General features: G+C 37.6%; 1 protein-coding gene across 10 annotated transcripts in view; it reads right to left on the bottom strand.

Annotated features, from left to right (window-relative positions):
• mast4 (microtubule associated serine/threonine kinase family member 4) overlaps window positions 1-27,654 on the bottom strand; it is a 275,054-nt gene that overhangs the window by 154,743 nt on the left and 92,657 nt on the right. For 9 of the 10 annotated variants that reach the window (XM_062972362.1, XM_062972363.1, XM_016990890.2 and 6 more), the window contains one exon: window positions 18,479-18,510. The exons of the other annotated variant lie outside the window; for it this stretch is intronic. In XM_062972362.1, the coding sequence (XP_062828432.1) occupies window positions 18,479-18,510 (32 nt within the window). The remainder of the gene's footprint in view (window positions 1-18,478; window positions 18,511-27,654) is intronic. 10 annotated transcript variants of the gene reach the window in all.

A 27,654-nucleotide genomic window follows, 5' to 3' on the forward strand; every position in this document is an offset into this window, starting at 1 on the left:
GCTTGATCCTCTTTAATCCAGTTCGATAAATATAACTTTAATCTTTCTGCAATTATTAATGTAAAAATCTTATAATCAGTGTTTAAGAAAGAGATGGGTCTATAATTTTTAATACTGCTGGCATCCGAATTATCTTTATGAATCATTATTATATGAGCTTCTTTCCAGGATTTTGGGAGTTTCTTTTGGTGTAGGGCATTATTTATCACGTTTTGTAGGTGGGGTAGTAGTTCTTCTATGAGTTTTTTGTAATATATTGGCGTCAGGCCATCTGGACCCGGAGCTTTGCTGGCATCCAATTTCTTAATTGCTTCCTCAATTTCTCTGTGTTACATCCTTATTTAACATCTCTCTCTGATCGTCCGTTAACCTTTGTATTTTTTTGTTTACCTAAGTATTCCATAATTTCCTCTCTTTTTATATTATCTTTTTTGTATAACTCTCTGAAATATTTACTGAATTGATCCATAATTTCTCTCTGTGTTGTATATACTTTTTGTTCATCTCTTATGTGAGTTATCCATTGTGCCTGTTTTTTTTTTGTTTTTTTTTTAGTGTTCGAGTGAGCCACTTCCCCGGTTTATTAGCATTTTGAAAGTGGTATTGTTTGGTGAATTTCAATTCTTTGGCTCTTTGTTCTGTTTCTAAATGTTGTCGTTGTTTATTTAAAAGTTCTAATTCCTGTTCTAGTTTGGGGTTTCTTGGGGCTTTTTTAGGTTCTTTTCCACTGATTCTATTCCTTGTTGTATTGTTTTCAATTTTTGATTTCTCAGCTTATTTTTTATTGCGCTTGTTGAATGAAATTGCCCCGCATGACTGCTTTGCTTGCGTCCCACATGATACTAACATCTATTTCCTCGATATTATTAAAAGTGAAATATTCTTTAAGTAATTTTTTTTATTTTTCTCTATGTCTTCTTCCCTCATTAATAAGTTTTCATTTAATCTCCATTTTTTGGCTTTGATCCTTTGATTTAACCTTAATTCTAGTGGACAATGGTCTGTGTCCTTTCTTGGCATTATTCGGATATAATTTATTTTTGGAATCAGAGCTTTAGTAGTCCAGACCATATCGATTCTGGACCAATTTTTGTGTCTGCTGGAAAAGTAGGTGTAGTCTCTTTCTGTCCAATGATGTGCCCTCCAAGCGTCTTCTAAATCCAATTCTTTCTTTAAGTTTATAAAGCTCTTGGGGAGTTGACCTAGGCTTTCCTGTCTTTTCCTTTTACCCTGTATTTGTTTGTCTATTTTGTTGTCAAGCACTCTGTTAAAATCACCTAAGAGTATAAGATCGTCATAATTTTGACCACCAATTAGTTCTCTTAATTTTTCTGTGAACTTTCCTTTTGCCCATCCGGTGAATAAATATTACACACTAACAATCTTTGTCTTCCTCTTTCAATTAAGATAGCCACTATTCTGCCTTCGGAGTCTTTAAATGCCAATTTGGCTGGGAAATTGTCCTTCAGGTAAATCACCCCCCCTTTTTTTTCTGATGCTGCTGAATAGAATTATTTACCAAGAATTTTTTGGTTAAATGATTACACATGTCTCTGGGAAATATGTGTTTCCTGGAGTGCAATCAAATCATAGTTACATCCTTTTAATTGCCTAAATATTTTATTTCTTTTTTGAGAAGAATTTAGCCCATTTAAATTATTTGAGTAGCACCTCAGGTTCCAATCCATGTTCAATTCTTTTCTTCTTCCTCTTCTTCTTTGTCTTTACTCTCTTCCTCCTCCTCTTCTACTACAACTCCCAGATTTGTTTCTCCTAAACCAGTCTATCACTCTTTTCCACCTGTCACTAAGGAGGCTGTGCAGGTCCTGAACCGGTGCTTGGCAGCTGTGTCGGACTGGATGAGATGAACAAATTGAAATTGAATCCAGACAAGACAGAGATCCTCCTGGTCAGTCATAAGGCTGAACAGGGCATAGCTTTACAGCCTGTGCTGGGTGGGGTTACACTCCCCCGAAGCCACAGGTTCGCAGCTTCTGAGTGATCCGTTGAGTCTGAAATCCTAGGTCTTGGCGGTGGCTAGGGGAGATTTTGCTCAGTGGTCCACGCACTTGTTATATCTTGAATAGACTACTGCAATGCGCTCTACGTGGGGTTGCCTCTGAAGACTTTTCAGAAACTTCAATTAGTTCAACGGGCAGCAGCCGGATTGCTCACTAGAGTCTGCTGCCAAGCACAATTCAAAGTGTTGACTTTAGCCTATAACACTCTAAACAGTTCCAGCCCAGCTTACTTGTCCGAACATATCTTCCTCTATGATCCAAATCGGAGATTAGGATTGTAGCAGGAGGCCTTTCTCTCGATCCCACCACCCTCACAAGCGCAACTGGTGTGGATGAGAAACAGGGCCTTCTCTGTGGTAGCCCTTCATCTGTGGAACTCCCTCCCTAATGGAATCAGGTTGGCCCCCTCCCTTTATCCTTTCAGAAAAACTCAAAACATGGCTGCGGGACCAGGAATTCGATGAGCAAACACAGCAATAATAATAATAACAATTTATGTGACTGATAATTTATTCCTAACCCTTCACCGTTATGTTACTATGCTTTGTTTTGGCTTTTACTTTTATTGTATCTAGAAAACACTAATAAAAATCATTAAAAAAAGAGATAATGAATGGACCCTGGACTATGATTTAGACTTGTGCAATTTTTAAATGATGTTTTTATAATTGATGTTTTAATTATCTGTTTTTAATTGTATTTTTTATAACTGTTTGTTTTTTGCAACTAATGACTGCCAGTTGTGAATCCACGCTGAGACAACCCCCCCCCCCCCCCCGGGGATACAAATTCATAAAAATCCAAAGCAAAGACTGACTTTTTTTCTAAGAAATGGCATCACAAATTACCAAACTTTAAATACAAAAACAAGCAATGCTTTTTTTTCAAATAACCTGGGTATTGCCGGTTATATAATAAAAGTCAGTGTTTGTTTGTATGTGGATATGCATGTGGGCAGCGATGTATTTTTCTGGGCAGGCCTATGACTTCCACAGAGCACTGTGACCCCCAAAAATGATGGACCTGTACCAAACTTGGCATACAGACCCCCCATGACCAACATAATATACTGGAGTTGTTTGAGGGAGGATGGACCATGGATGATAGAATTTGTAGTACCTTCACCTGATAAGTCTCCAACTTCCACTGCGACCCCATGGATAACATACCTGGATCAAACTTGGCACACAGACACCCCATGACCCACTTTATGCACTGGAGCTCTTTGGGGGAGGATTGACAATAGTTGACGGAATTTGCAGTACCTTCACCCCCTTCAGCTCTGACTTCCTCAGACCACTGTGACCCCCACAAATGACGGTCCCAGACCAAACTTGGGACAATTACCCCCCATGATGAACCACAGATGATGGGATTTGCAGTACCTTCACTCATTTCCAGAGACCGCTATGACCCCCACAAATAATGCACCTGGACCAAACTTAGCACACAGAGCCCCCATAGCACACTTTACATCCTAGTCGTCTTTAGGGGAGGATGGACCATGGACAATGGGATATGCAGTACCTTCAACCACATCCAGAAACTACTGCTAACCCCATCACCTAGGATCTGGACCAAATTTGGCACAAAGATTTCCCATGATGCATTTTATGTCCTGGTTAGATTTGGTGGAGGATGGACAACAGACAATGGATTTGCAGTATCTTCACCCACCACCAGAGACCACAGCAACCACCACAATGATGAACCTACACCAAACTTGGGACACAGACCCCCCCCCCCCCATATGACACACTTTACGTCCTGGTGTGGTTTTGGCGGGAGGATGGATCAGGGATGACGGAATTTTGTAGGACCTTCACCCGCCTCCAGAGACTACTGCTAATACTATCAATCATGGATCTATCTGCAGCAATTTCTAATGGGTCTACTCATAACATTAAAAAAACAAACAATGTCTTTTTCAGAAAAGGCCAGGTACCCAAGCTAGTATTAACATAAAAATATACGCCAGAATCGTGACCTATATGTTTATATTAACATTAGGGCCTGGACAAAATCGTATCAGGATGCAACAGACTCCAAATAACTGTTTCACATAGAATCCAGAATGTATATGAAAATTGATTCATACTGACTTTTAAAAAATATATGTAAGTATACTTTAAGTAATAAAAAAGATGTGTCCTGGGGTATTAGGCAGAAATAATATGCAAAGAATAGAGATAGGTTCCTATGCCACACACAAAAAAATAGTAGTTTAAAAATGTTTCAGCAGACTTTTTATTCATTACAAAAGATAGGTATAACCGAAATGAAACAAACAGATCAGGTTGTTTATATAAACAAACAAAAACATTTAGAATATTTTAGAGTCCACTTCAAACCTTATATCAAAATGCATCTAGGGATTTTTTTCCTCTGCTTTTCTAATAATATCTATTTTGGTGGTCAAACATGCTGAGGGGAGTTGGTTAGGCTCGTCTGCTCTCCTCATGTCTTTCTGTTTTGCTGTTCATACATGACATATGACTGCAGTTGGACTGCCTAGGGTATAATTCTGCTCTTTCCTGTTCAAGCTTTATTGCATTGTGTACTATAGATATCCTTCTAAAACCCAACACTGAGGGTTTGTTTTTTCCAGCCCTCTCTCACCAACCTCCCAATGCCAATCCTGCTAAAAAACCTGATAGCTAGATAAAGGAAAAGAGCCAGACAGATATAAAAAGACTTTGCAAAAAGGTTGTGGTATGCCTGAAATTATATGCCAGTTGCTATGAGTCCCTACAAGTGTAGATATTGTTTGTATTGCTCTCAGACTTTGCATCGTAGAGATTTCAAATTCAGTTAGTCCCAATTACATCATCCACACTATGTTGTGACATGTTTGGAAATCTATCTGTGATCAAATTGAAGACCTCTCAAATAAAAATCTTCATAATCATATTTTGCTGGCCCTATTGACTCAACCTTTTCAAACTCATCATCAGCCTCTTGTGTATTTGAGATTTTTGCTTTAGAACAAATTCAGTCTTTTTCTTTCAACATGGTTTGACAAAAGGATGACAATTACAAAGAGAAGTTATTGGATTTATACTTTGAAGTCCAATGAAATTAAAGACTCAAGCCATGCGTTTATCTGTAAAGGTATGTTTTTTTTCCCTGAGTATCCTTTCTTCATTTTATGTGGTTTTTATACACTTGTTTGCTATGTTTTTAAGGGTGCCTGTTGTCTGACGTATAGTACACATTTCTTTTTTCATTATATTGCCATAATTCTGGGTCACTTCTTTTCGTGCATATTTGTTTTTGTAGTTTTTTACTAAGTTGATGGGCACAAAAAGGGGGTTGAGGACTACAGGCCACAATTTACACAACCCAGTACATATTCTTCAGCTTGAAATAGTTTGACATTATGGTAAGAAGTTACATATTGTACCTCCCGAAGACTTGAACATTTTTTGATCAAATGTTCTTGAACCATGAAATATTTTTTAAAATCATGATTTTGAAGAAAGCTTAAAATTATCATTTCAAAAAATGCTGCAAAAGCTACTTTTCAGATGACCATTCAATCACACATTACAGTGTATAAAAATAGTTCTAATCAAAATCTCTGTTCCTAAAGTGTTACATGAAAAAGAATATACAAATAAAAGCACAAAAGGGGATAAATTACTTTTTTAGGTTCTTCACGGAACAGCAAAGTACTCAAGATCTTAGGCCCCTTCCACAATGCCTTATATCCAAGGATCTGATCCCAGATTATCTACTTATCCCAGATTATCTGGTAGTGGAGACTCATATAATCCAGTTTAAAGCAGATAATCTGGGACCAGATCCTGAGATATAGGGCAGTGTAGAAGGAGCCAGAGCCTAAAAGAAACCCCGACTGCCTCCACTCTCCTTACCCCAGCAGGGAAGCACCAAAAAGCCAACATCTGGGCAAGAAGAGCAAAGCGGATTGGAGATTTTTTCAGCTTCTCCTGATCTTCTCTAATCTCCGCACAGGAGAAGCAGCAAAGGGCTGTCACCACAATGGAGAGAGCAGTGTGAATTAGAGCTTTTTTCAGCTTATCCTGAGAGTGACTAAGGTGAAAGTTAGTCCCTCTAACTTTTAAAAGTCCATCTGCCCTTTGCTCGCTCCACTGCGGAGTTTCCGTTGCCGTCATTACCAGAAGACCAAAAGCAGTGCCATATCAATACCATATCATATTGATCCATGTAAAAGTTAAACCAGGTTTTTAGTTTGAGTTTGGCATTAATATTTTGACTAATACACAAGTATTAACAGTAATATTTCAGTGCCTTGAATCCATGATATTTAACAACAGATGGCATTATACGGAGATTTTTTAAATTTCTCTTACTGTGGACTTTTTGATTCAAACAAACTGACAGCATCCCAGAGGAATAAACATGCACTTTAGATGTATAAACATCATAGTAATGAAGGATGTAGTCAAATCTGTAAATGGTAGTTTTGATGTGCCAAACTGACAGAAATGTTTTAAAATATTCATAGAAAATGATACAGGAAACAGCTAAACCAATGATTTAAATATTTTTATTTTCTCCTAAGATCACAAGGTTTTTATTTGTACACAAAAATATCAAATAAGGAAAGGAAGTGAAATGGGTCAGGATATTTCCCATTTCATTCTACAGTTTAATGTCAGACTCCACAAGTCTGCAATAAAACTTTTCAGTCTTTGCACCCAGCTGAATGTTGGCAGACTCTCAAGTGAAAAATTCCTACTGAGGTTCCATTGAACCATTGAAGAATTGTGCTGAAGTGAAACTTCTGGGATCAGTTTAACTGTAAAGGGATAATAAAGGCTTGAAAAGGTCTGTATTACTCAAAGTTAATCTTTCAGCTTCTCATAGAAACAACCAACATTTATTTTCAAGGCAGTGAAAAAACTAACACTTACAGAATGTGAATATGGACTACATGAAAATTATGGCTATAGCCATATATGTATAGCTTTCAAGCAAACATAAAGCAACAGAAAAACAAAATAAGGATTTGAATTACCAACACACATATATTATGCAAAAGTGTATTGTAGCACCCTGAATGAGAGAAGTTGGCAACATATGTTTTGCTAGATTTAGATCTACTTTATCAGATGCAACACACAATATGTATGTGAAGACATTTGGATCTTATCGCTTCACTGACTAAGTAACTAAAGCTGTGTTGCTGTGTGTCCTCAAGTCATTTCCGATTTACAGGGGTTTTTTTTTGGGGGGGGGGGGTTGTGTCAGGAGCGACTTGAGAAACTGCAAGTCACTTCTGGTGTGAGAGAATTGGCTGTCCGCAAGGACATTGCCCAGGGGACGCCCGGATGTTTTGCTGTTTTTATTATCCTTGTGGGAGGCTTCTCTCATGTCTCCGCATGGAGCTGGAGCTGATAGAGGGAGGTGGGATTCAAACCTGGCAGCTTTCATATCAGCAACCCAACCTTCAAGTCACAAGGCTTTAACCCACTACACCACCGGGGGCTCCTCCGATTTACAGTGACCCTAAGGCAAACCTATCATGGCTTCTCTTCACAGGTTTTGCTCAGAGCAGATTTATCATTGTTATTCTCTGAGCCTGAGAGAGAGTGATTTGTCCAAAATCACCCAGTGAGTTTTCATGGCTGAATGGGGATTTGAAATGAGCAGGAATCCGAACCCTGTTCAATACCTATGCCCACCACACTGACCCTCTATTAAGTATGCAAGGTATAAATCATGCTACTGTAAATCTGTATATGAACTATAAATGTGATATATATTGAATGTGTGCCACTGAAGACACTGCAAGAGTATACTGATTATTATGGAAGACCTGAGGCATATTGTTAAGACTAGTTAGAATGAATGTACATTCACTTTCAAATGAAAATAAATTCTTTATATACAAATTTGGAATATTTATTTATATTGCTATATTATTATTTTATTTTAATGACACAGCAAACAAGATAGATATGCTGGATTTCGTATCACAAAATCACAAGTCGAACACTTCCCAAGCGTTTAGGACTGTGTGATGTATTTTCGGATGATGTACGCAGATCCCAGTAGGGTGGCCTTTTGCAATGTCTATTGCTATATTATATTATTATTATTGACACAACGACGTTGTATGACACAGCAAACAAGATAGATATGCTGGATTTCGTTTCACAAAACCACAAGTCGAACACTTCCCAAGTGTCTAGGACTGTGTGATGTATTTTCGGATGATGCGTGCAGATCCCAGCAGGGTGGCCTTTTGCAGTTGGCAGATCGTAATTTTGTCAATGTCTATTGTTTCCAAATGCCGGCTGAGATCTTTTGGCACGGCACCCAGTGTGCCCATCACCACCGGGACCCCCCCCCACAGGTGCCACCTTGACGTGTTGGGGGGGCTTAACTGCTCCAATGATGACTGAGGGCTGTGCTGGCAGTAGTGTAACTACCGGCAGGTCCAACCAAGCCAGAGAGGCCTCAGCTGAGGAGCAGAAGTAACCCATTAGCATTATGGAGAATCAAACCCAAACGAAGTCTATACTGGCTCGGTCGTCGCCCAGGATAAAAAGGACCGCGGTGGATGCTGCTGATTCTGGACATCCATCGACAAGTGGGCTACGGAATCATCAAAACCCAAATGAACAGTCACAGAAGCGCACAAACCGCACTCTTATTATTATTATTATTATTATTATTATTATTATTATTATTATTACTATTATTTATACCCCGCTTTATCCGTCCCGCAGGAGGCTCAAAGCAACTTTACATAAAAACATCAGCATACAATTACATACAGTAGGCTTTCAAATACACTCTAGTCCATGCTCGGTCAGATTCGCTTTGGGTTCTCCACCAATGTCACTCTAGTCTCCATCTTACTTGTTTCATCGCCACCAACTCCTTGGAAATACAAGGGGCTGGTTTGGCTCTGCTCTGCGAGAGTGGACATTCAGGAGCAATTGTGTCTAGATTGTGTAGAAAATTTAGTAATATTCTTAAGTGACATTTTGTGAGATTCAAACTTGTGCTTGTATAAAGCCCATATACAATAGAGAAGATTAATTTCCTATTTAGTCAAACACATTTTATAATACCAAATTCAGATATTATTGGGGCCGGGCTGTGGCGCAGCTGGCTAGTAACCAGCTGCTATAAATCACTACTGACCGAGAGGTCATGAGTTCGAAGCCCGGGTCGGGTTAAGCCTCCGACCATTAAAAAAAAAAATAGCCCCGGCTTGCTGTTGACCTAGCAGCCCCGAAAGACAGTTGCATCTGTCAAGTAGGGAAAATTTAGGGACGCTTTATGCGGGAGGCTAATTTAACTAATCTACAACACCATAAAACTGCTCACGAGGAAAAGAAGAGGAAGAACAGCCATCAATGGATGGTGAAGCAACAGCTCCCCCTGTGGCCGGAAATCGTGAAGCTGGAAAATTGTTAAAAAAATTGCCTCTGTGTCTGTCTAAAACTGAATGTTGTTTGTCTATTGGCATTGAATGTTTGCCATATATGTGTTCATTGTAATCAGCCCTGAGTCCCCTTCGGAGTGAGAAGGGCGGAATATAAATACTGTAAATAAATAAATAAATAAATATTCATACGACATAGCCTATCAGATGTAATTGCAGTCAGCACACACACACACACACACACACACACAAAATCTCACATTAAGATTTTCTTTTGTCCAGGGCTATTTCCCTTACGTTAAAGCAGAATTTTTTCTATCCTTAAAATACATTCTTCTGTCTATTACTTCTGCTTGTCTTCCTCCATTCTTCACTATTTCTCAGTGTGTTATCCAAACAATGAAACGCTGAACATTTTTAAAAATGCGGGATCAACAGGTCAGGGCAAAAGGACAGGGCAAGTATACAAGTAGAAGCAATCTCCGAAATATTCAAAGAGACTGAAAAAGCATCATTGAAGTATAAGACAAAATAGGATTGACAGATAGTCTGCTTCATTTCTTTTGACTTTTCCCCGCTTGCTGTTTCCTGCCCAATATTGTCAGGTTCATCTATTGGGTCTTGTTAGCAATTCCTAGAGACCTTTTACCTGCAGGTATTCTTCCTTCCTTTCTCTCTTTCTCTCTTTCTTTCCCTCTTTCTTTCTTTCTTTTAAATAATGATACACTTCTTCAGGAACTCGGATATTGTACAAAGAAAAGGTGAACTGGGAAATGTAGAATGTTCACAAAAAAATCCATAGTTCATTAGTTCACAGCTGCCCATTTCAAATTAATAGGAATTTCTGATACATTGATTTGCATTCTCTATATCATATCCTGTTATTCAAAAAACTGGGAACAATTTATTACCAGACAATAGGTTGAAGGGCAATCGTGCTCTTCTCCCATTGTATTTCATGCTAAGTGGTATTACTTGATGTTGCAGCAGCAGTTTTTCCATTATAAACTGCGGTGGTCACATAAACCACAAATAAAAATATTACTGTATTACAGAGAGGGAAAACATTTGACCCTGTAACAATAGTTGGATTGCAATCCCCAGCAGCCCTCCTCAGCATAACCAATATGGTGGCATGTTAGCAGTTAAATTCCAACCACATCTTCATGGCCCATGATTCCCAACCCTGCAGCAGAAAAACAAATGAATCATCCTCTCTAATCAATCCAAATGCAACAGATTGGGCAAACGGGTATACTTCTTGATGCCAAGGGGTACCAGTAGGGAAGAATTGTTTGCCTCAGAACAAGTAAGAGGAGGCAGTACAAAACAGATGAAGGAGTGTTAAACATGAAACAGTCTGCTCATTCTGTCATTTTCTTCTTTAACACTCTGCCACGAGGGTTCTCTGGCACTGAAGTATCATCTAAGCATTTCTGAATCTCCATTTATTAACTACAGAAATGGAAGGAAATGACATATGGGCTTTTCAAAAGTGGATCTACTACCTTGACAGCAAACGCCCATGAGGTACTTGATCTTATGTTTATGTGCTCATCGCTCTAACATTCTGCTCGAGCTAATTGTTGCCCTAATGTGCTTAACAAGGATGATTTTAAAGTCAACACACTGTTTCTGAAGGTGTGGATATTACTGTCTAATCTGATATTCTGTATAATTTCATCCAATAGATATGTTCCGCTTTACTACAGGATATATTAAATTATTATTATTATTATTATTATTATTATTATTATTATTATTATTATTATTATTATTATTATTTTATTATGACACAGCAAACAAGATAGATATGCTGGATTTCATATCACAAAATCACAAGTCGAACACTTCCCAAGTGTCTAGGACTGTGATGTATTTTCGGATGATGCGTGCAGATCCCAGCAGGGTGGCCTTTTGCAGCTGGCAGATCGTAATTTTGTCAATGTCTATTGTTTCCAAATGCCAGCTGAGATCTTTTGGCCTAATAGTAGTAGTTCCTGCATTTTCCCCATAACTAAGATTCAGCACAGCTACACTTCTTCAGCAGTCTTCCTCAAAATGACATCACACCCAGATACATTTCCTCAATACTTTCTGCTTTATTTTCATTTCTCAATGTCCTTTATAGGTAAAGTAGAAACAGTAATAGTACAGAGTTTGGAGGAAAGGGAAGATAGCTCTTTTCAAAAGTTGGCAATACAGTGTTCCCTCATTTATCGCGGGGGTTACATTCCAGGACCACCCGCAGTAAGTGAAATTCCACGAAGTAGAGGCACTATATTTATTTCAATATTTACACATTATATTAGTAGTTAGGTGGCCTTTCTCCCCTTTGCAAGCCTTCTTCCTGTCCTTCTTCCTCTCCGGTGCCTCCCAGTTTCCTTTTTGTGCATGCGCCTCCCTCTCGTCAGCGTCCAGAGTGGCCCGGTTGGATGCCGACGAGAGGGAGGGTGCATGCGCAAAAGGGAAACTAGCACCTTTGGCGCATGCACATCTCTCAGAAAAAAACCGCAAAGTAGTGAGGGAGCGAAAAGCGAACCGCAAAGTAGGGAGGGAACACTGTATACCAGTGGTAGTAAAGACATTAACATGCCTTCTAAAAATATGGTTGATGGACTTCCTACTTTCTTTCTAAAACATTTTTCCATATGTCACCAAACAATCAATGGAAAACCTACACACTAAATACTCAAATGATTATTTCATAAGGGATTTTAAACCTGTTAAATCTACACTGAAACTCTATTCAACTTTTAACTAATTTCTCATTTATCACTTGTGGACTAAATAATATTTAATCCCCTGTAAAATAGGTAACTTCTCATCTAATCTTCTAGCAGAAGAGACAATTCTCTTGCTTTGTGGCTGAGCATTCTTTTCTCACACCTAGCTTTTTACATCTTGTAAAGCAAATATTGCATGTAGCATACAAAAATAAACGAAGAAAGACTCTGCTTCTGTTCTGCTAATTACTGTTCTCCTAAGATACTATCTTAGAACTGACAGAAATGTCTGCTTCGCTTTGCTAGGTCAATATAGCAGTATCAAGCAAGCCTGAAACTAGCTCTAAACACAATTTTTATTCCATTAGACCCAAATCTAAAATCAGATACCAAACCCGTAGAGCTGAACATAGTTAACAACAGAATAATACAGGCTTCTGCATAAAAATATGGAATATTGTTTCATTGTTCTTATATTGTTTGGATGCAACAGGGTTCCATTCTATTTCCTACCTTTATCTCTTCTTTCCTAAAGTAATCCAATAATCCGCACTCAAAATCACTGATAAAGAGAACAATTACAAACCTTTATAACTTCTGGAAAAACTGTCATGCCTTAAGCAAAAAGAAGCTTAACCATTCCTATTAAGTTGTGTGCATTTGGTCTTCTGTCTAGCCCCTCAAATGATGGTATCATCGATTTCTCTTAGAATATATAATGAAGTTTATTGTCATTATGTGGTAAACCAGCAAAAGGCAGGATTTTCTATATATGAAAACTGATTAAGATGCTAGAACAAAAATGGCTCCATGGACTTTTTTACAAATAAAATTTGGCATATTTCATTAAAATACGATTCAGAAAGTATAACTGAATGTGAAAATGTGCTGAAATCAAAAACACAGGTACCTTGTAGCCCAAGCCCTCTAATATATTTCTAAAATTCCATCACATCACATATTATTATTTACGAACAAAGAGAATGTTTCCAAGGTATAAAAAAATAAATAAAGGCTACATCAAAACTAATTACGGAGTAAATTACCTCAGTATTCCATTTGCCAAAGCTGTAACTATTAAAAATTCTGTATGTATTTATTTACGGTCAGCAACCAGTATAGAATCCCACCTTACAATCATCTATCCACATCAGTACAGTGTTTACATTAAGCTAGGATATAAGTTAAAATTTAACACCATTTAAAAGATACTTATAAAACCCGACTATGACTATAGGTTTCAAAAAGATAACCTAGACTTTAAAACCATATCATGTTAAAAACTTCTCATCCCATACTATCTGATTGCTGGATGTCACTTTTTATTTTTTCAAATTGATGCACAGAAGTGGGCCGTTAATCCTGAGGTCACTGCCCATGAACATATAGTCCAATATATCTTTAACATTTGAGCCAGACAGACCTACCAGCACTTGACTGAGGGTTTCATTACATAGATACGATCTCTAACAATCATATGCTCTAGGGAGTGGAATTTTCTTATATTTGCCCTCAACACCTTAAAGGGAAGAGAGCTGCATCTGGCCAAAGTGAACGATCTTCTCAGGATGCTATTATTAAGGAAGTAAAAATAAGGTGCTATAATTACTTGCCATCTTAAATGTGTTGGTGCTAGAAATTTAAGTGACTTTATGAGCTCTGTTTGCCTTCCTATATCAAAAACTATCTGTTTCACTAGTGCACAGGCCCTATCATCTCCCATAGCTAGAAGAGATTTAGTGGAAAGACTTAGCTGTTGCAAGGCTCTTAAGGCTCCCCTAAGCCAGCTGGACTGGAAACTGAAGAAAAGGGGGGAGAAGGTATTGTGGATTATGGTGACAATCATTTTTTGGATAGATTGATGACTGGTCAAACCTTCCACCTTTAGCATCCCGGTTTCCAGCCTGATCATAAATTATAAACATTATTGGAGACCTGTATACGTTCTGTTTTCTGAGTAAAGAATTGTATTTTATTCAACCTTATTTTTATCCCTAATATTTCCTCTATCTCATTCTTAGTTTTTAAAATACTTTTTAAAATTCAATCTTATAACAAATACACAGTGAACATGGTGTGAATTATTTCCAAGATAACAAACAAGGCTGTATTATTAGAAAAATGAAGAGAAAGCACATAAGCATACATAATGCAATTAACTATGAGGTATCAGGGGAGCGTGGCTAACTGCCCAAAATGGTGGACGCATAACTTGAGTGCTGATCAAAGCAGCTCCTAATTAATACATTCAAAACTTTTAAAATTGTGTTAACACTTGAGATCTAGGAAGATTTGATGAGTGGAACTAAAAGGTCAGTGAACTGTTTAGCAGAAGGGAATTTAAATGTTGTATTTTCTGCCTAAAGAACCTTGGATCGCTGCGAATAAGAACAATCTTCCCGCAGATTTCAACATGTCTATACCAAAACTCTTTCAAAAGGATCTACAAAAAGACGAGTCCCAACCAGTAAATTCTAAAGTTACAACATGGAAAGAAAACATTGATGACATTGAAGATGCTGCTCATATAGTTCTGCAACTAGGAATCAAACATAAACAAAAATACATTAATTAGAATTAAATAATGAAATTATCTCCAGTAAGAGTAAGGATTGGGAAAATATGTGAGGCACTTGAACTTCAGAATTTGTGGGTTCCAGAATATATTAAACAAAATAACATACAAAGATTTCTGATTACTTAGATTAATTAAATTTCCCTAGAAAAGGCTTTAACACAGTGGTTGTCAACCTGTGGGTCCCCAGATGTTTTGGTCTTCAACTCCCAGAAATCCTAACAGCTGGTAACTGGCTGGGATTTCTGGGAGTTTTAAGCCAAAACACCTGGGAACACAGAGGTTGAGAATTGCTTTTCTGAACAGAAACAGAGATGGAATGAGCATATCAATCAATTAGTTATACTTCTTAAGTTTCATGAGATATGCTATGCTTCTCTCAGTTTCTTCAAAAACTTTATTCCTTGCAACCACTGGTATTTAAAAAGAATAAAATGAAGATCTTTCAGGACTCTGCTCCTAAAACAATAAAAAAGCCAATCCTTCAAACCCTTAGCTGACATTGTGCAAGGCAGGTATAAAATACAGATGAGGATTCCCTTTTATAATAATAATAACTTTATTTTCATAACCCACCTCCATCTCCTCGAAGGGACTTGGGGCAGCTTATATGGGGACCAAGCCCAGATAATCAAGTAACAGATATAAAAATTTAAAACAACAACAATATAATTAAAACAGTTAAAAGATAAAATAAAACATCATAAAATACATCAGTGAGCATCAGAACTGAAAAGTGGAACTATAAAATTGCAAGGAATGGGCAGGGAATGTGCAAAACACAGGACTATAGTGGGAGTAAAGTGCTGGAATCAGGGCAGTAAACAATTAGGACTGGGCAGTGATAAATTACAAACTGACCTATTATTCCAAAGCAGATTTAAAACCATAGTTTTTAATTTAAATTCATTTTAAACCATAGTTTTCAAGACTAATAATTCTCTGGTTGTCATTAACAAGATATAACTGTTTGTGAGTTCTTGGACGAAGAAATCAGAATTGAAGACCCTTTATTCAAAGTGTCCTTGCAATCTGATGTCAACTGTGTTTCTGATGTATATTGTAAGCCGCCCTGAGTCCCCTGATGGGTGAGAAGGGCAGGGTAGAAATGATGTAATAAATAAATAAATAAATAAAAACAAAAATTTCCCTTTCTTCTTCATTTTAAGTTAATTAAAATGATTTATTTCCTCAGTATGTTCATCTACATTTTCTTTCTTCCCATTTTTGTTGTCGTTGTTGTTGTTATTATTATTATTATACTAAAAACTACATAACATAATAAAACATATATCAATATAAAAACACTATACACACTACAAACAAAAACTAATAAAACTAAAAACAATACATACAAAATAAGAATACATTACAAAAAGATATAAAAAGAATTAACTGTTTTTTCCAATTAACGGTTTATACTAACTGATGGTACAGTGTACCCTCACTTATCGCTGGGGTTAGGTTCCAGGACCACTTGCAATAAGTGAAAATCCGCAATGTAGGGACACTATATTTATTTTAATATTTATACAATATTTTAATAGTTATACACTATTTTAAGTCTTTATCAACCAATCATGTGTTGATAAATCGCCTCCTTCTCCTCCCGTTGCCGCTTGGGCTCATTTTCTCTCCCTTTGGCTTCTCCTTCCTCCCTTCCTTAGGCTGTAAATTGTAATTTTTTATGATTTATAATATTCTTTTAGAGTTTATTGACAAACCGCGAAACAGCAAATCCGCAAAAAGTGAACCACAAAGTAGTGAGGGAACACTGTATATATGATATTAAATTCTATTTCCTCCATATTACTTCACACTTCTATTTTTTAATCTAAACTACTAATTATCAGATCCCACAGTTCTGTCTTGCAAAAATATAATTAATTAATGATTCCCAGTCTTTCATAAAACTGCCCAATGATTTTTCTTTCATCAAAAAAGGTAAGTTATCAATTTCTGACAATTCAAACACTTCCATTATCTAATCTTCCTATGTTGGAATTTCCATTGTCTTCCATGTCTTTGCTTACGATAATCTTGCTGCAATTATCATATATTGTAGCACTTTCTCATGTTACTTCTCTATTTGTTCTCCATAGACTCAACAAAAATAAAATCCATTTTAACTGAATTTTTCTCTTAAATATTCTGTGATTCAAACATTGTACCTTTTTCCATGTTTTTTTTTTTGCTTTTCCACAAATCCATTGTAACATATGTAACATAATATGTTTCCTCTTGCTGTTATAATAGCATATATTGGTAATCCCTTTATACATTTTCATCACTAACAATGCCTCATTTTATAACAGTTCACCTTGAAGTTTTCACACAGGGTAAATTTCAACCCCACAACCACATTTTCTTCATTGATCTATCTGAATATTGTAACTAAACATTAGTGCCCACTTTACCATACATTCTTTAATTTGTTCCTCCTCCATTTAGATTATTAATAACATTTTTTACATTTTACCAACTAAATGTTCACTGTTGCTATACAACTGTAATTCAAATTACAAATTATTCTGATGGGAACCATATGGTTTTGAATCCATTTCAAAAATCATAGAAAATTATACCCCTCAGATATCCGTTTTCTATTTGTTTTAATTCTATACCTGTCCTGATCAAACAGTGAAAGGTGTTATGTTACCCATTTCTGTTTGTAATCTTGCAAATTCTATAAAAAGTATTTCCATAGAAATCCATAAATGTGTCTTATGACTTAGTCTAGATTTATATTTACCTCATCTCACACAATGATTATTAAAATCTACAACTGATTTCACATTATCATACTATAAAAACATTCAAAGAAATTTCAAACCACGTCCCCTCCCAAATCCAGCAGTTTATCATTTTTCAACATTATCCAATCATTTAACAAAACCAAATAATATGCAGAAAAATACAATTTCAAATCCAGTATGCTTAGTTCTCCTCTGTGCTTGGCATCTTGGAAGGAATTTACATTCCACTTTTAGTTTCTTCCCCCAGCATATAAACTCTGACAAATCCTTCTGCCACTTTTGAGTCGAACATTATTAAATAAAATATATGGTCAAGAATCAAAATAATATTTTTGGGAAAACATTTTTTACCGAAATTCTCCTTAATAGTGACAACTTCCGTTTATCCCTTCTATGAACACCTTTTTTTATTTCGCCCCAGGTTTTAACATAATTATCTTGAAAAAATGTTATTTTTGTTTGAAACAGTAATACCTAAATATTTCACCGTTTTCTCAATTTAAGAGCCAGAATTCTCAATAAATTTTAATGTACAGGGTGTTTGAAAAAGAACTCCCTAGTTTTAAGTATAAACACATTAAAACTAGTGAGTTTTTTTCAAACACCCTGTATTTTTTTCATAATCTTCTTTGTCTTTTGTTTATTAAAATTTTAAATTCTGTCACATCTCCAACATCTTGTAATATTTTTAGCAATTGATCATTTTTATATACAGTGTTTTCCATTGCAATCACTAAATCGTCTGCAAATGACTTCAAATATATGAGTTTCCTGAAATACTTAGCCATTTAAAGAGCTCTTAAATAAAATTACAATCGTCTCACTAGATCCCATAATTTTTTTGATCATCCTTCCTTGATTCTAACATGGAACTTAGAAGAGAAATTGCAACATACCAAAATATGACACTTTAATTCAATTATCCAGCATCAAAAGAAGAAAGACATATTAAGGAGCATACAAGATTCATGCAGAATACACTGAACAAAATGAATGGGGAGAAATCAGTTACTTACAGACTTCCTCTTCTTGGAAGGCTCAGTTCCTTCTGTAAGAGAAGCAAACAGCCATTATACATAAAATTCTCAATGTACAATAAATACTTAAATGACACGTATAAATGGCTGAGCATACTGTTTAGTTATTTATGTACTATTCATTGATAAAGTACTGAATGGCATGCTGAATAACTTCTACATTTATATTATAGAATACATATATTCTATAATATAATATATATTTAACATATATCGGCAGTGGAGTGAGCTCCCGCTGTCAGCTCCAGCTTCTGCCAACGTAGCAGTTCAAAAACATACAAATGTGAGTAGATCAATAGGTACCACGGGAAGGTAACAGCGCTCCGTGCAGTCGTGCTGGCCACATGACCTTGGAGGTGTCTATGGACAATGCCAGCTCTTCAGCTTAGAAATGAAGATGAGCACCAACCCCAGAGTCAGACACGACTAGACTTAATGTCAGGGGAAAACCGTTATCTTTACCTATATGCTTTCTAAAATACAGAATTTTGTAACTGGGAATCTCACTGCTACAAAAGACAGAGCAAGATGACCAAATGATTCATGTCAGAAAGGCTAATGTCCAAAGCTAGTGTAATGAGTTTGGCTTCTAACATGAGGGATATAGTTTTTTGAGCTCTTGCCAGCGTCGTGGCCAAGTTAAAAGCTGTTCAGTGCTACAGAAAATGTCAATGGTTTTTAGTAGCTTCGCTATGGTATGTTGATTTACATTGGTTGTTCAAAGCCCTGAACGGCTTGGAACCCGTCTACCTTTGTGACCGCCTTTCCCCCTATGAGCCTGCATGATCTCTTAGATCCTCAGAGGAAGCCCTCCACTCGTTCCCTTCACTATCGCAGGCTCGGCTTGCTGGAAGAGGGCCTTCTCTGTAGTGGCCCCTCGGCTTTGGAATTCCCTCCCTAGGGAGATTAGACTGGCCCCAACCCTGTCTGCCTTTATCAGGCAGCTGAAGGCATGGCTCATCCGGGGTGCGTTTGAATAGCCACCAACATGATAGACCCTTATCTCTGACACATTGCTTCTTAGCACTTTATTTCCCTTCCTATTTATCCTATCTCACATTATCCCAGCCTACTCTCTGACACTGTCCTTTCACTTTATTAAAAGGCCTTGAAATCGTGTAACTTCTTGGGCCCGACCCCCTTTTTTATCCATAGTGGTTGATGTTTGTGTTATTACTTCACTTGCTTGGTCATTATATGTTTTATTGTATGCTATGTTTTAATTGATTACTTTATTTGATTGTTGTATCTTTGTTTTTAGTTTATTCATATGTGTTTTAAACTTTTATACTTTGTCTCTGTTTGGGCTGTGCCACATGTCAGCTGCCCCGATTCCCTTCGGGGAGATGGTGGCAGGATAGAAAAATAAAGTATTACTATTGTTGTTGTTGTTCAAGGCAGGGAATGAATTGAGGAAGTAAACTTGCTCTGTTATTAATCTCTGTTGTTGTGTGCCTTCAAGTAATTTCTGATGGATGGAAACCCTAAGGAATCTTATTGTGGGATTTTCTTGGCAAGATCTGATTAGAGGGGTTTGCCCTTGTCTAAGAACACCCAGTGAGTTTTCATAGCCAAATGGGGATACAATCCCTGGTCTCCAAAGTTCAATGTTCAAATTATTAAACTACCAGTTCTATTTACACCATTTTCAGATTTGGAATGAGAAATGGCACATGAATTTTAACAGTGTCCCCTCGTAACACTGTTAAAATGAAACTCATCAATCACTGCATCGTCATACCAACATGTTTTGCATTTTATTACTGTTCACAAACATACTTGCCTATAAATATTTCTCCATAGACACTTCACTCCATGCATCTGATGAAGTAAATTCAATCTACAGAAATTAAACTACACACTTCTTTCTCACAGTTAGTCTCAGAGGTGCTACAAAATCCATTTGCAAACTAATCTAGACTAAAACAACTATGCCTCTGAATTCTATTTTGGCATCTATAAAGCCCAGATCTTCATCCTGGAAACAACAAAATAGCTAACAATCTGCTTGCTTTCAGGACACCACAAATCAGCTGCTTAAGGTGATTTCTTCACTCTGTCTCATACTAGTGTCAGCTCCAATTCTGGATTGGCTGTTAACTCTACTGTTCTAACCAAACTTCTGCAATGTTGTTGTATAGGTCACTCAAATTCACTCTGACTTATGAAATGTCTATCCTAGGGGTTTCTTTACAAGATGTATTCATTGGAATTTTGCTATCTCCTTCCTTGGAAGCTGAAAGTATGGGACTTGCCTAATGTAATCTAGTAGGTTTCCACGGCCAAGCAGAGATTTTAACCTAGTAACTATAGCCATAGGACAACACTAAAAAATACTATACCAGACTGGCTCTACTTGTACAGTTTTCATAGCTTTGGAAGGGGAGGTGGGACATGCCAGCACTTACTTTCCATTGTTTGCTTCTGCCGTGTCCATTGGCCTTGCATGGGAGAGGACTACGTCCCAGCTCAGAAATCCAATTTAGTCCACCACAAGGAATTGAATTGTCAGGCATAGACAACTATAGGTAGATTTAGTTGTGTAGGGCCTCAGTTCTACCCTTGATTGTGAAGAGATGCCAGATTCCATTAGTGAAAGGAATAGAATGCTTCTCTTCTGTATACCATCTGTTTACACCAATCAGGTCTTATCTTAAAATCAATAAGCCTTATCATAACAGGAATGAGAATCCCTTTTTGATAGAAAACGAAGTATAGCTTGTAACAGATTCTGCAGTATAGCAAGCATTACTGTGGAAGTCAGAGAAGATGGAGGTTAGAGACTATGCATATCATGGCCATTCAAATTGTATGATGTAGGTAGTCCAATTAAAATGGCAAAGGAGCAGCACCAAGAGGAAATTTATCTTTCAGTCTTTCTGTATACATTAAACATGTCAGTAGAAATGGACAATCAGCTGAATCTCATTGACAGGCGAAGATTCCTGAGGATCATATAGAATTATAGAGTTGGAAGAGACCTCATGGGCCATCCAGTCCAACCCCCTGCCAAGAAGGAAGAAAATCGCATTCAAAGCATCCCTGATAAATGGCCATCCAGCCTCTGTTTAAAAACTTCCAAATAAGGAGCCTCCACCACACTCAGGGGCTGTGATGCCTCATGGGCCTCGTAGTCCTGTTCCTAGTACTATCGTGGCAGATGAAGATGAAAACATGGGGTTTTCGCCGGTTCAACAAGAGTTTCACCTGCCGGATGTTGATGTTTGTCCTCAAGACTTCAGTAAACCAGACCTTGGGCATTCCTCGCCTCCGTTTCCCAGGAAGGAATCTTACTCTAGAGACAGAGGAGTCAGAGAAGCAAATCGGAGGAGTTTATGGATCGCTGCCAAACAACAGGCTGATTAGGCCTGCTTCCCTTGGGAAATTCTAAGGAATCTTGCATCTGGACAGAGTTGGGTTTCGCTTCTTGTTCTCTAGGGAAAGAGATTTGTTGGCGGGAAAACGATACCCAATATAGGTGTTTGACGCGGGAGATTCTTTGCGGAGTCAACAGATCAGCTTCAGGAGTGAGATCGTGTGTGGACTTCGTAACCCCAGTTCCTTGCTTCCCAGATCAAGCATTCAAGCCTTTGCCTCGCCTTGCTTTTAACCACGGACCTCGTTCCAGGATTTCACCGGTTGCCTTGTATTTTAGTCACGAACCTTGTTAAAGAACCAAGTTAAATCCAGCCTTGTTCTAGCCTTGTTGTCAAGTTACCTTGGACTCTAAGACTCTGACATTTCCCCACACTATTGCTTGGCAAAAGTGTGTGTTTCGGTATTGGATTTTTGAATTCTAATATCATTTATTGGACAATACAGTTTTGGACTATATTTGACCTCATTTGAAAGGTCTGCTTCTGAACTATATTCTTCACTTGTTTTTATTGCTTTTATATATTTCCTTAATAAAGATATTAGATAGAGATTGGCCTCCGTGTAAGGTTATTGGTGCCCAGCAGCCAGGGGTCTGACAGGGGCAGAGAATTCCACTGCTGAACAGCTCTCACAGTTAGGAAGTTCTTCCTAAAGTTCAAGTGGAATCTCCTTTCCTGTAATTTGAAGCCATTGTTCCACATCCTAGTCTCCAGGCCAGCAGAAAACAAGCCTGCTCCCTCCTCCCTATGATTTGCATATGTTTGCAAGATTTATGATGCAAAAACCTGAGGTGGATGAGTGCTATGAGAATTACAGATCAAAAGCAAATTGGCATTTCACTGATGGAATGGTACATCTTCCCTAATGAATCATTGTTATAAAAGACTCACATATGGAAAAATGTGTCCAGTTCTAAGCACCACAATTCAAGAAGGCAAGCTGGAATGTGTAAAGAGAAAAGTAATAAAAATGGTAAGAGATCTGGATGGCAAGCCCAATTCCAGAGGTTAGCCAGAAGAGACAAGGGACTATTTTTAAACAAGCAATGCATGGAAATGGAAGAAAACAATAGAATAAGAAGGACAAGAGGACTCTTCCAGAAAATTAGAAACATCGGAGGTAAATTTCAGTTGAAGATATCAAGAAAAGGTGGTGAGAATATATAGAAGATCTGTATAGTAAGGATAATAATATAGAAGATAGCTTTGATGGTGTGGTGAATGAATTAGAACCAGACATCCTGAGGACTGAGGTTGAATGGGCCTTAAGAAGCATTGCTAATAACAAGGAAGCAGGAGACAACAAGATCCCAGCTGAGTTGTTTAAAATCTTGAAAGATGATGCTGTCAAGGTGATGAATGCCATATGTCAAGCAAATATGGAAAACACAAGAATGGCCATCAGATTGGAAAAAATCAATTTATACCCCCATACCAAAAAATGGAAATGCTAAAGAATACTCAAACTTTCGTACAGTGGCACTTATTTCACATGCCAAGTCACCTTGTCTGTTTTCTGAGAAATCTGTATAAAGATCAAGCAGCAACAGTAAGAACAGACCACGAAAGAACAGACTGGTTCAAGATTGGGAAAGGAGTACGGCAGGGCTGTATACTATCTCCCTACCTATTCAACTCGTATGCAGAACACATCATGCGACGTGCGGGGCTTGACAAATCCAAGGCTGGAGTTAAAATTGCTGGAAGAAACATTAACAACCTTAGATATGCAAATGATACCATTCTGAAGGCTGAAAGTGAGGAGGAGCTGGGGAGCCTTATCACCAAGGTGAAAGAAGAAAGTGCAAAAGCTGGGTTGCAGTTAAGCATCAAGAAAACCAAGATTATGGCAACCAAACTGATTGATAACTGGCAGATAGAGGGAGAAAAAGTAGAGACAGTGACAGATTTTATATTTCTAGGCGCAAAGATCACTGCAGATGCAGACTGCAGCCAGGAAATCAGAAGACGTTTACTGCTTAGGAGGAGAGCAATGACCAATCTCAATAAAAAAGTGAAGAGCTGAGACATCACACTGGCAATGAAGGTCCACATAGTTAAAGCAATGGTATTCCCCGTAGTAACCTATGGATGTGAGAGCTGGACCATAAGGAAGGCTGAGCAAAGGAAGATAGATGCTTTTGAACTTCGGTGTTGGAGGAAAATCCTGAGAGTCTCTTGGATCGCAAGAAGATCCAATCAGTCCATCTGCCAGGAAATAATGCCTGGTTGCTCACTAGAGGGAAGGATATTAGAGGCAAAGATGAAGTATTTTGGCCACATCATGAGAAGACAGGAAAGCTTGGAAAAGATCATGATGCTGGGGAAAATGGAAGGAAAAAGGAAGAGAGGCCGACCAAGGGCAAGATGGACGGATGGTATCCTTGAAGTGACTGGCTTGAACTTGAAGGAACTGGGGGAGGCGACAGCCGACAGGGAATTCTGGCGTGGACTGGTCCATGAGGTCACGAAGAGTTGGAAGCGACTGAACGAATAAACAACAACAAAGCCAAATCAGTTTCAACTTATGGCAGCCCTATGAATGAGACTTCCAAAAGCCCCAGTCATCAACAGCCCTACTCAGGTCTTGTAAATTCAAGGCTATGTCTTCTCTGATTTATCCTTCTGCTGATTTATCCTTCTGCTGCCTTCAACACTATTGTTATTTCAATAAGATTTTTTTCTTCTTTTCAGCTTTTCTCATTGTTCAGTTTTCAAAACACAAACAGAAATCATCCATCTCATGAAGTTCCAAAATAAGTCAACTTCACAACATAGCCATTTTGACTGACTATGAGATACCACCAATTTGCCACAACATTTCCCCATACATTAGCAAAATAAATTTATTAATGTAGGGGTGGGGAAGAACAGTAAAAATGTAAAGGGAACATTCTTCCAATTCACAGTTTCTTCCAATTTGAAGGAAGCCATAGCTTGAACTTAAGGCTTGGAGAAGAATCTCTGATGTCCATACTGGGAGGAGACAATGTGAGTTTCCCCAACAATAAGAAATCTGATAGGAACCAATATTCCTAATGAGCAACAATTCCTGAAGAACCGTTGTTTGGCAAGGATTTTTACTTTATATGTTATCTCCATTTTTTGAGCCCTGGAAAAAACATCACCTGATTTTGTGTTAAACAATCACTCCTCCTTGAAAGGAAACCTTAAATGTGTAAACTGACCATTTCTGAGAACAGTACAGCAAAGACAAGCATAGTGTTTCAAAAAAAAAAAACCCACCCATCACCTTGGAACCACAATACCGTAGAATCTAGGGCAGGGAGGCAGTATGAAGCATTTCTCATAAGTTTCCTTTTCTTCTCATGTAAGTAATAATAAAAGTCTTTGGCAAGTGGTTTATATTACCCAGTAATTGCTTCAATGTTAGAAGTAATTACATCAGCAATTACTTACCCTAATTGCTACTACAGAGCATGATTTCTGAACTAATAGAAAGAGGGTCCATTTATTCCTGGCGGCCAGGTAAAAAGTGCAACCTAGCAAATCATTTGGTACATCTTTAATACCTACATATCCATAGGGATGTGGTAACCGATACTTCTCCATGACCTTATAATGCCCTTCTATGACAGCAGACAAAGGAGATTCGAAATGCTCAACAGTGTAAATCTTCTTAAGATAATCCCATTTATCCACTCAAGATATTCTTCAAATATATGATCTGCCTTCAAGAACTGATATCAAGGTAACATCTTGCAGTACTAAATTGCTGCCAGGTCAGATTCCATAGAAATATAAGAAACGTGATTTGGAACACAGCAATCTTGATAAAACAGCCTCCTGCTGAGGCCTGAGATAACAGAAGCCAAACAGAATCATGAAATAAGCAAATCATGAAAAAGATTCCAATTTTTCTCTAATTAATATAGTTTTCTTGCTGGAGGCTAGTTAGGGCAGTAATCCTACAATGTGTTCCCCCATATACACATTTTTACAGTGGAGTTCATTTACAATTTCTATAGTTGTAGATACCTTGCCACAGAAAACTGAAAAAACTGTGAAGAAGAATAAAAAGCATACAACAGATGTGGATTTTTTTTTCAAGAAAGAGCAATAGAAAGGATATTGTTATTCCTGCCATCTCCCATTCGTACTTCTTACCAAAAATGATTACACAGCTGATCAGCAACAAATCATTTCACACTCACATCTATCCTGTCATTTCAAGTACCCACAAACATTGCAACATAAGACTTTTTTTTTTACTATTTTTGACAAGTGGTAATGCCGAAAGTTACAATGGGAATCCATTTGTTTTCGCTCTTGAAAATATAACAGGTTTAGTAGACATCAAAGTTATGACCTTGATAACACTGGCCAAGTTGTCATTGTGTCACTACATCAAAAGGCCAAAAGAAAAAACAACAGCTTTAGTTTTCCCGTGTATTGTGTGGTTTTGTATCTTCAAGTCGCCTGTCAACGTATGGTGACCTCATGAATTTCATAAGGTTTTCTAAGGAATGAAATGCTCACAGATGGCTTTTCTTCCTCTAAAATATAGTCTACAGCACCTGTCATTCATTGCTGCCCCCATCCAAGTGTTAACCAAGGTTGAATCTATGTAGTTCCTAAGATCAAGCAGGATCTAGTACCTTTAAATATTTAAGCCCTCCAAATATTACCAATACAAAATAAGAAACTGGGCCCACTATACAAGGAAGCCTAAGTGATTTCCAGAATTTAATACAAAGTCACTACTGATGTCATTATCTACTTTATGTATAGTCACCTTTCTTTCCAAGACAGGACTCAGGGCAGCTCACAATAATAAATAAAAGACTATAATTAAAATAGAATTAGGTTTCAACAACCATTTAAAACACTTTGACGCATACTGTGAATTGGTCTATTTTGTTATTATTTTTCATTAAATTTACATTCCACCTTTCTCCCAAACTAAGACTTGCTGGCTGGTTGCAGTAAAGTTGTCATAATTATGATTTCCTTAATTGGTCTTAGGATGCCTTTACACAGTAGAATTAATGCAGTTTTATACCTCTTTAACAGTCATGATTCAATATTCTGGAATCCTGGAATTTGGAGCAACTGACAAGAAAGCAACTGAGTGAGGAGAGGTATTTCATTGCCCAGCACACAACAATATCTGTATAATTATGACCCACCAGTAGGAGCCTGTGAGATCTACCTCTGTACTGTCTCCTTGCAATTTGGGGGCGGGGGGGGGGGGGGCGGCTCCCAAACCAGAATTGTGAAAAGCATTAGGTTTCACACTGCTACTTGTTTTCCCTCCAACATGTTGTTCTGCTGTCATCCACTAGTGACCAGAACTATATTTCAAAAATGTTTTTAAAGATGACTCATAGAAGGGAGATAATGAAATATTCATTCTGCATTTACAAATAATCCAAAATAGTGTCTACCTAATTAACAGTTACCCAGTACTGAAGGTGGGATCACACTCCAATAGATTACAAAGAGATGCAAATTCTCTGTCCATAAACCTTCAAAGAGTTGTATAACATGATACAGAACTTCATTCTGCTTACACAGCAGCAAATTGCCTGAAGTAAGAGACTTTTCTGAGGATTATTTTGCTATGTGTGCAATTGCAATGGATGTCATCTACAGATATAGTGTTCCAAGAGACCATTATCTCTGCTAATGGATTGGAAATGGTGATTATATCTCAATTGAACTTTTTCTCTCTTTAAGCATTCCTTAATTTTTTCCTTCCAGAACAGCTACCTGAAGGTCAAGAACACTAAAATGTTCTGCAATTAGGTATTTGGT

The sequence above is a fragment of the Anolis carolinensis genome, chromosome 2, assembly GCF_035594765.1.
Source record: "Anolis carolinensis isolate JA03-04 chromosome 2, rAnoCar3.1.pri, whole genome shotgun sequence".
Classification (NCBI taxonomy): domain Eukaryota; kingdom Metazoa; phylum Chordata; class Lepidosauria; order Squamata; family Dactyloidae; genus Anolis; species Anolis carolinensis.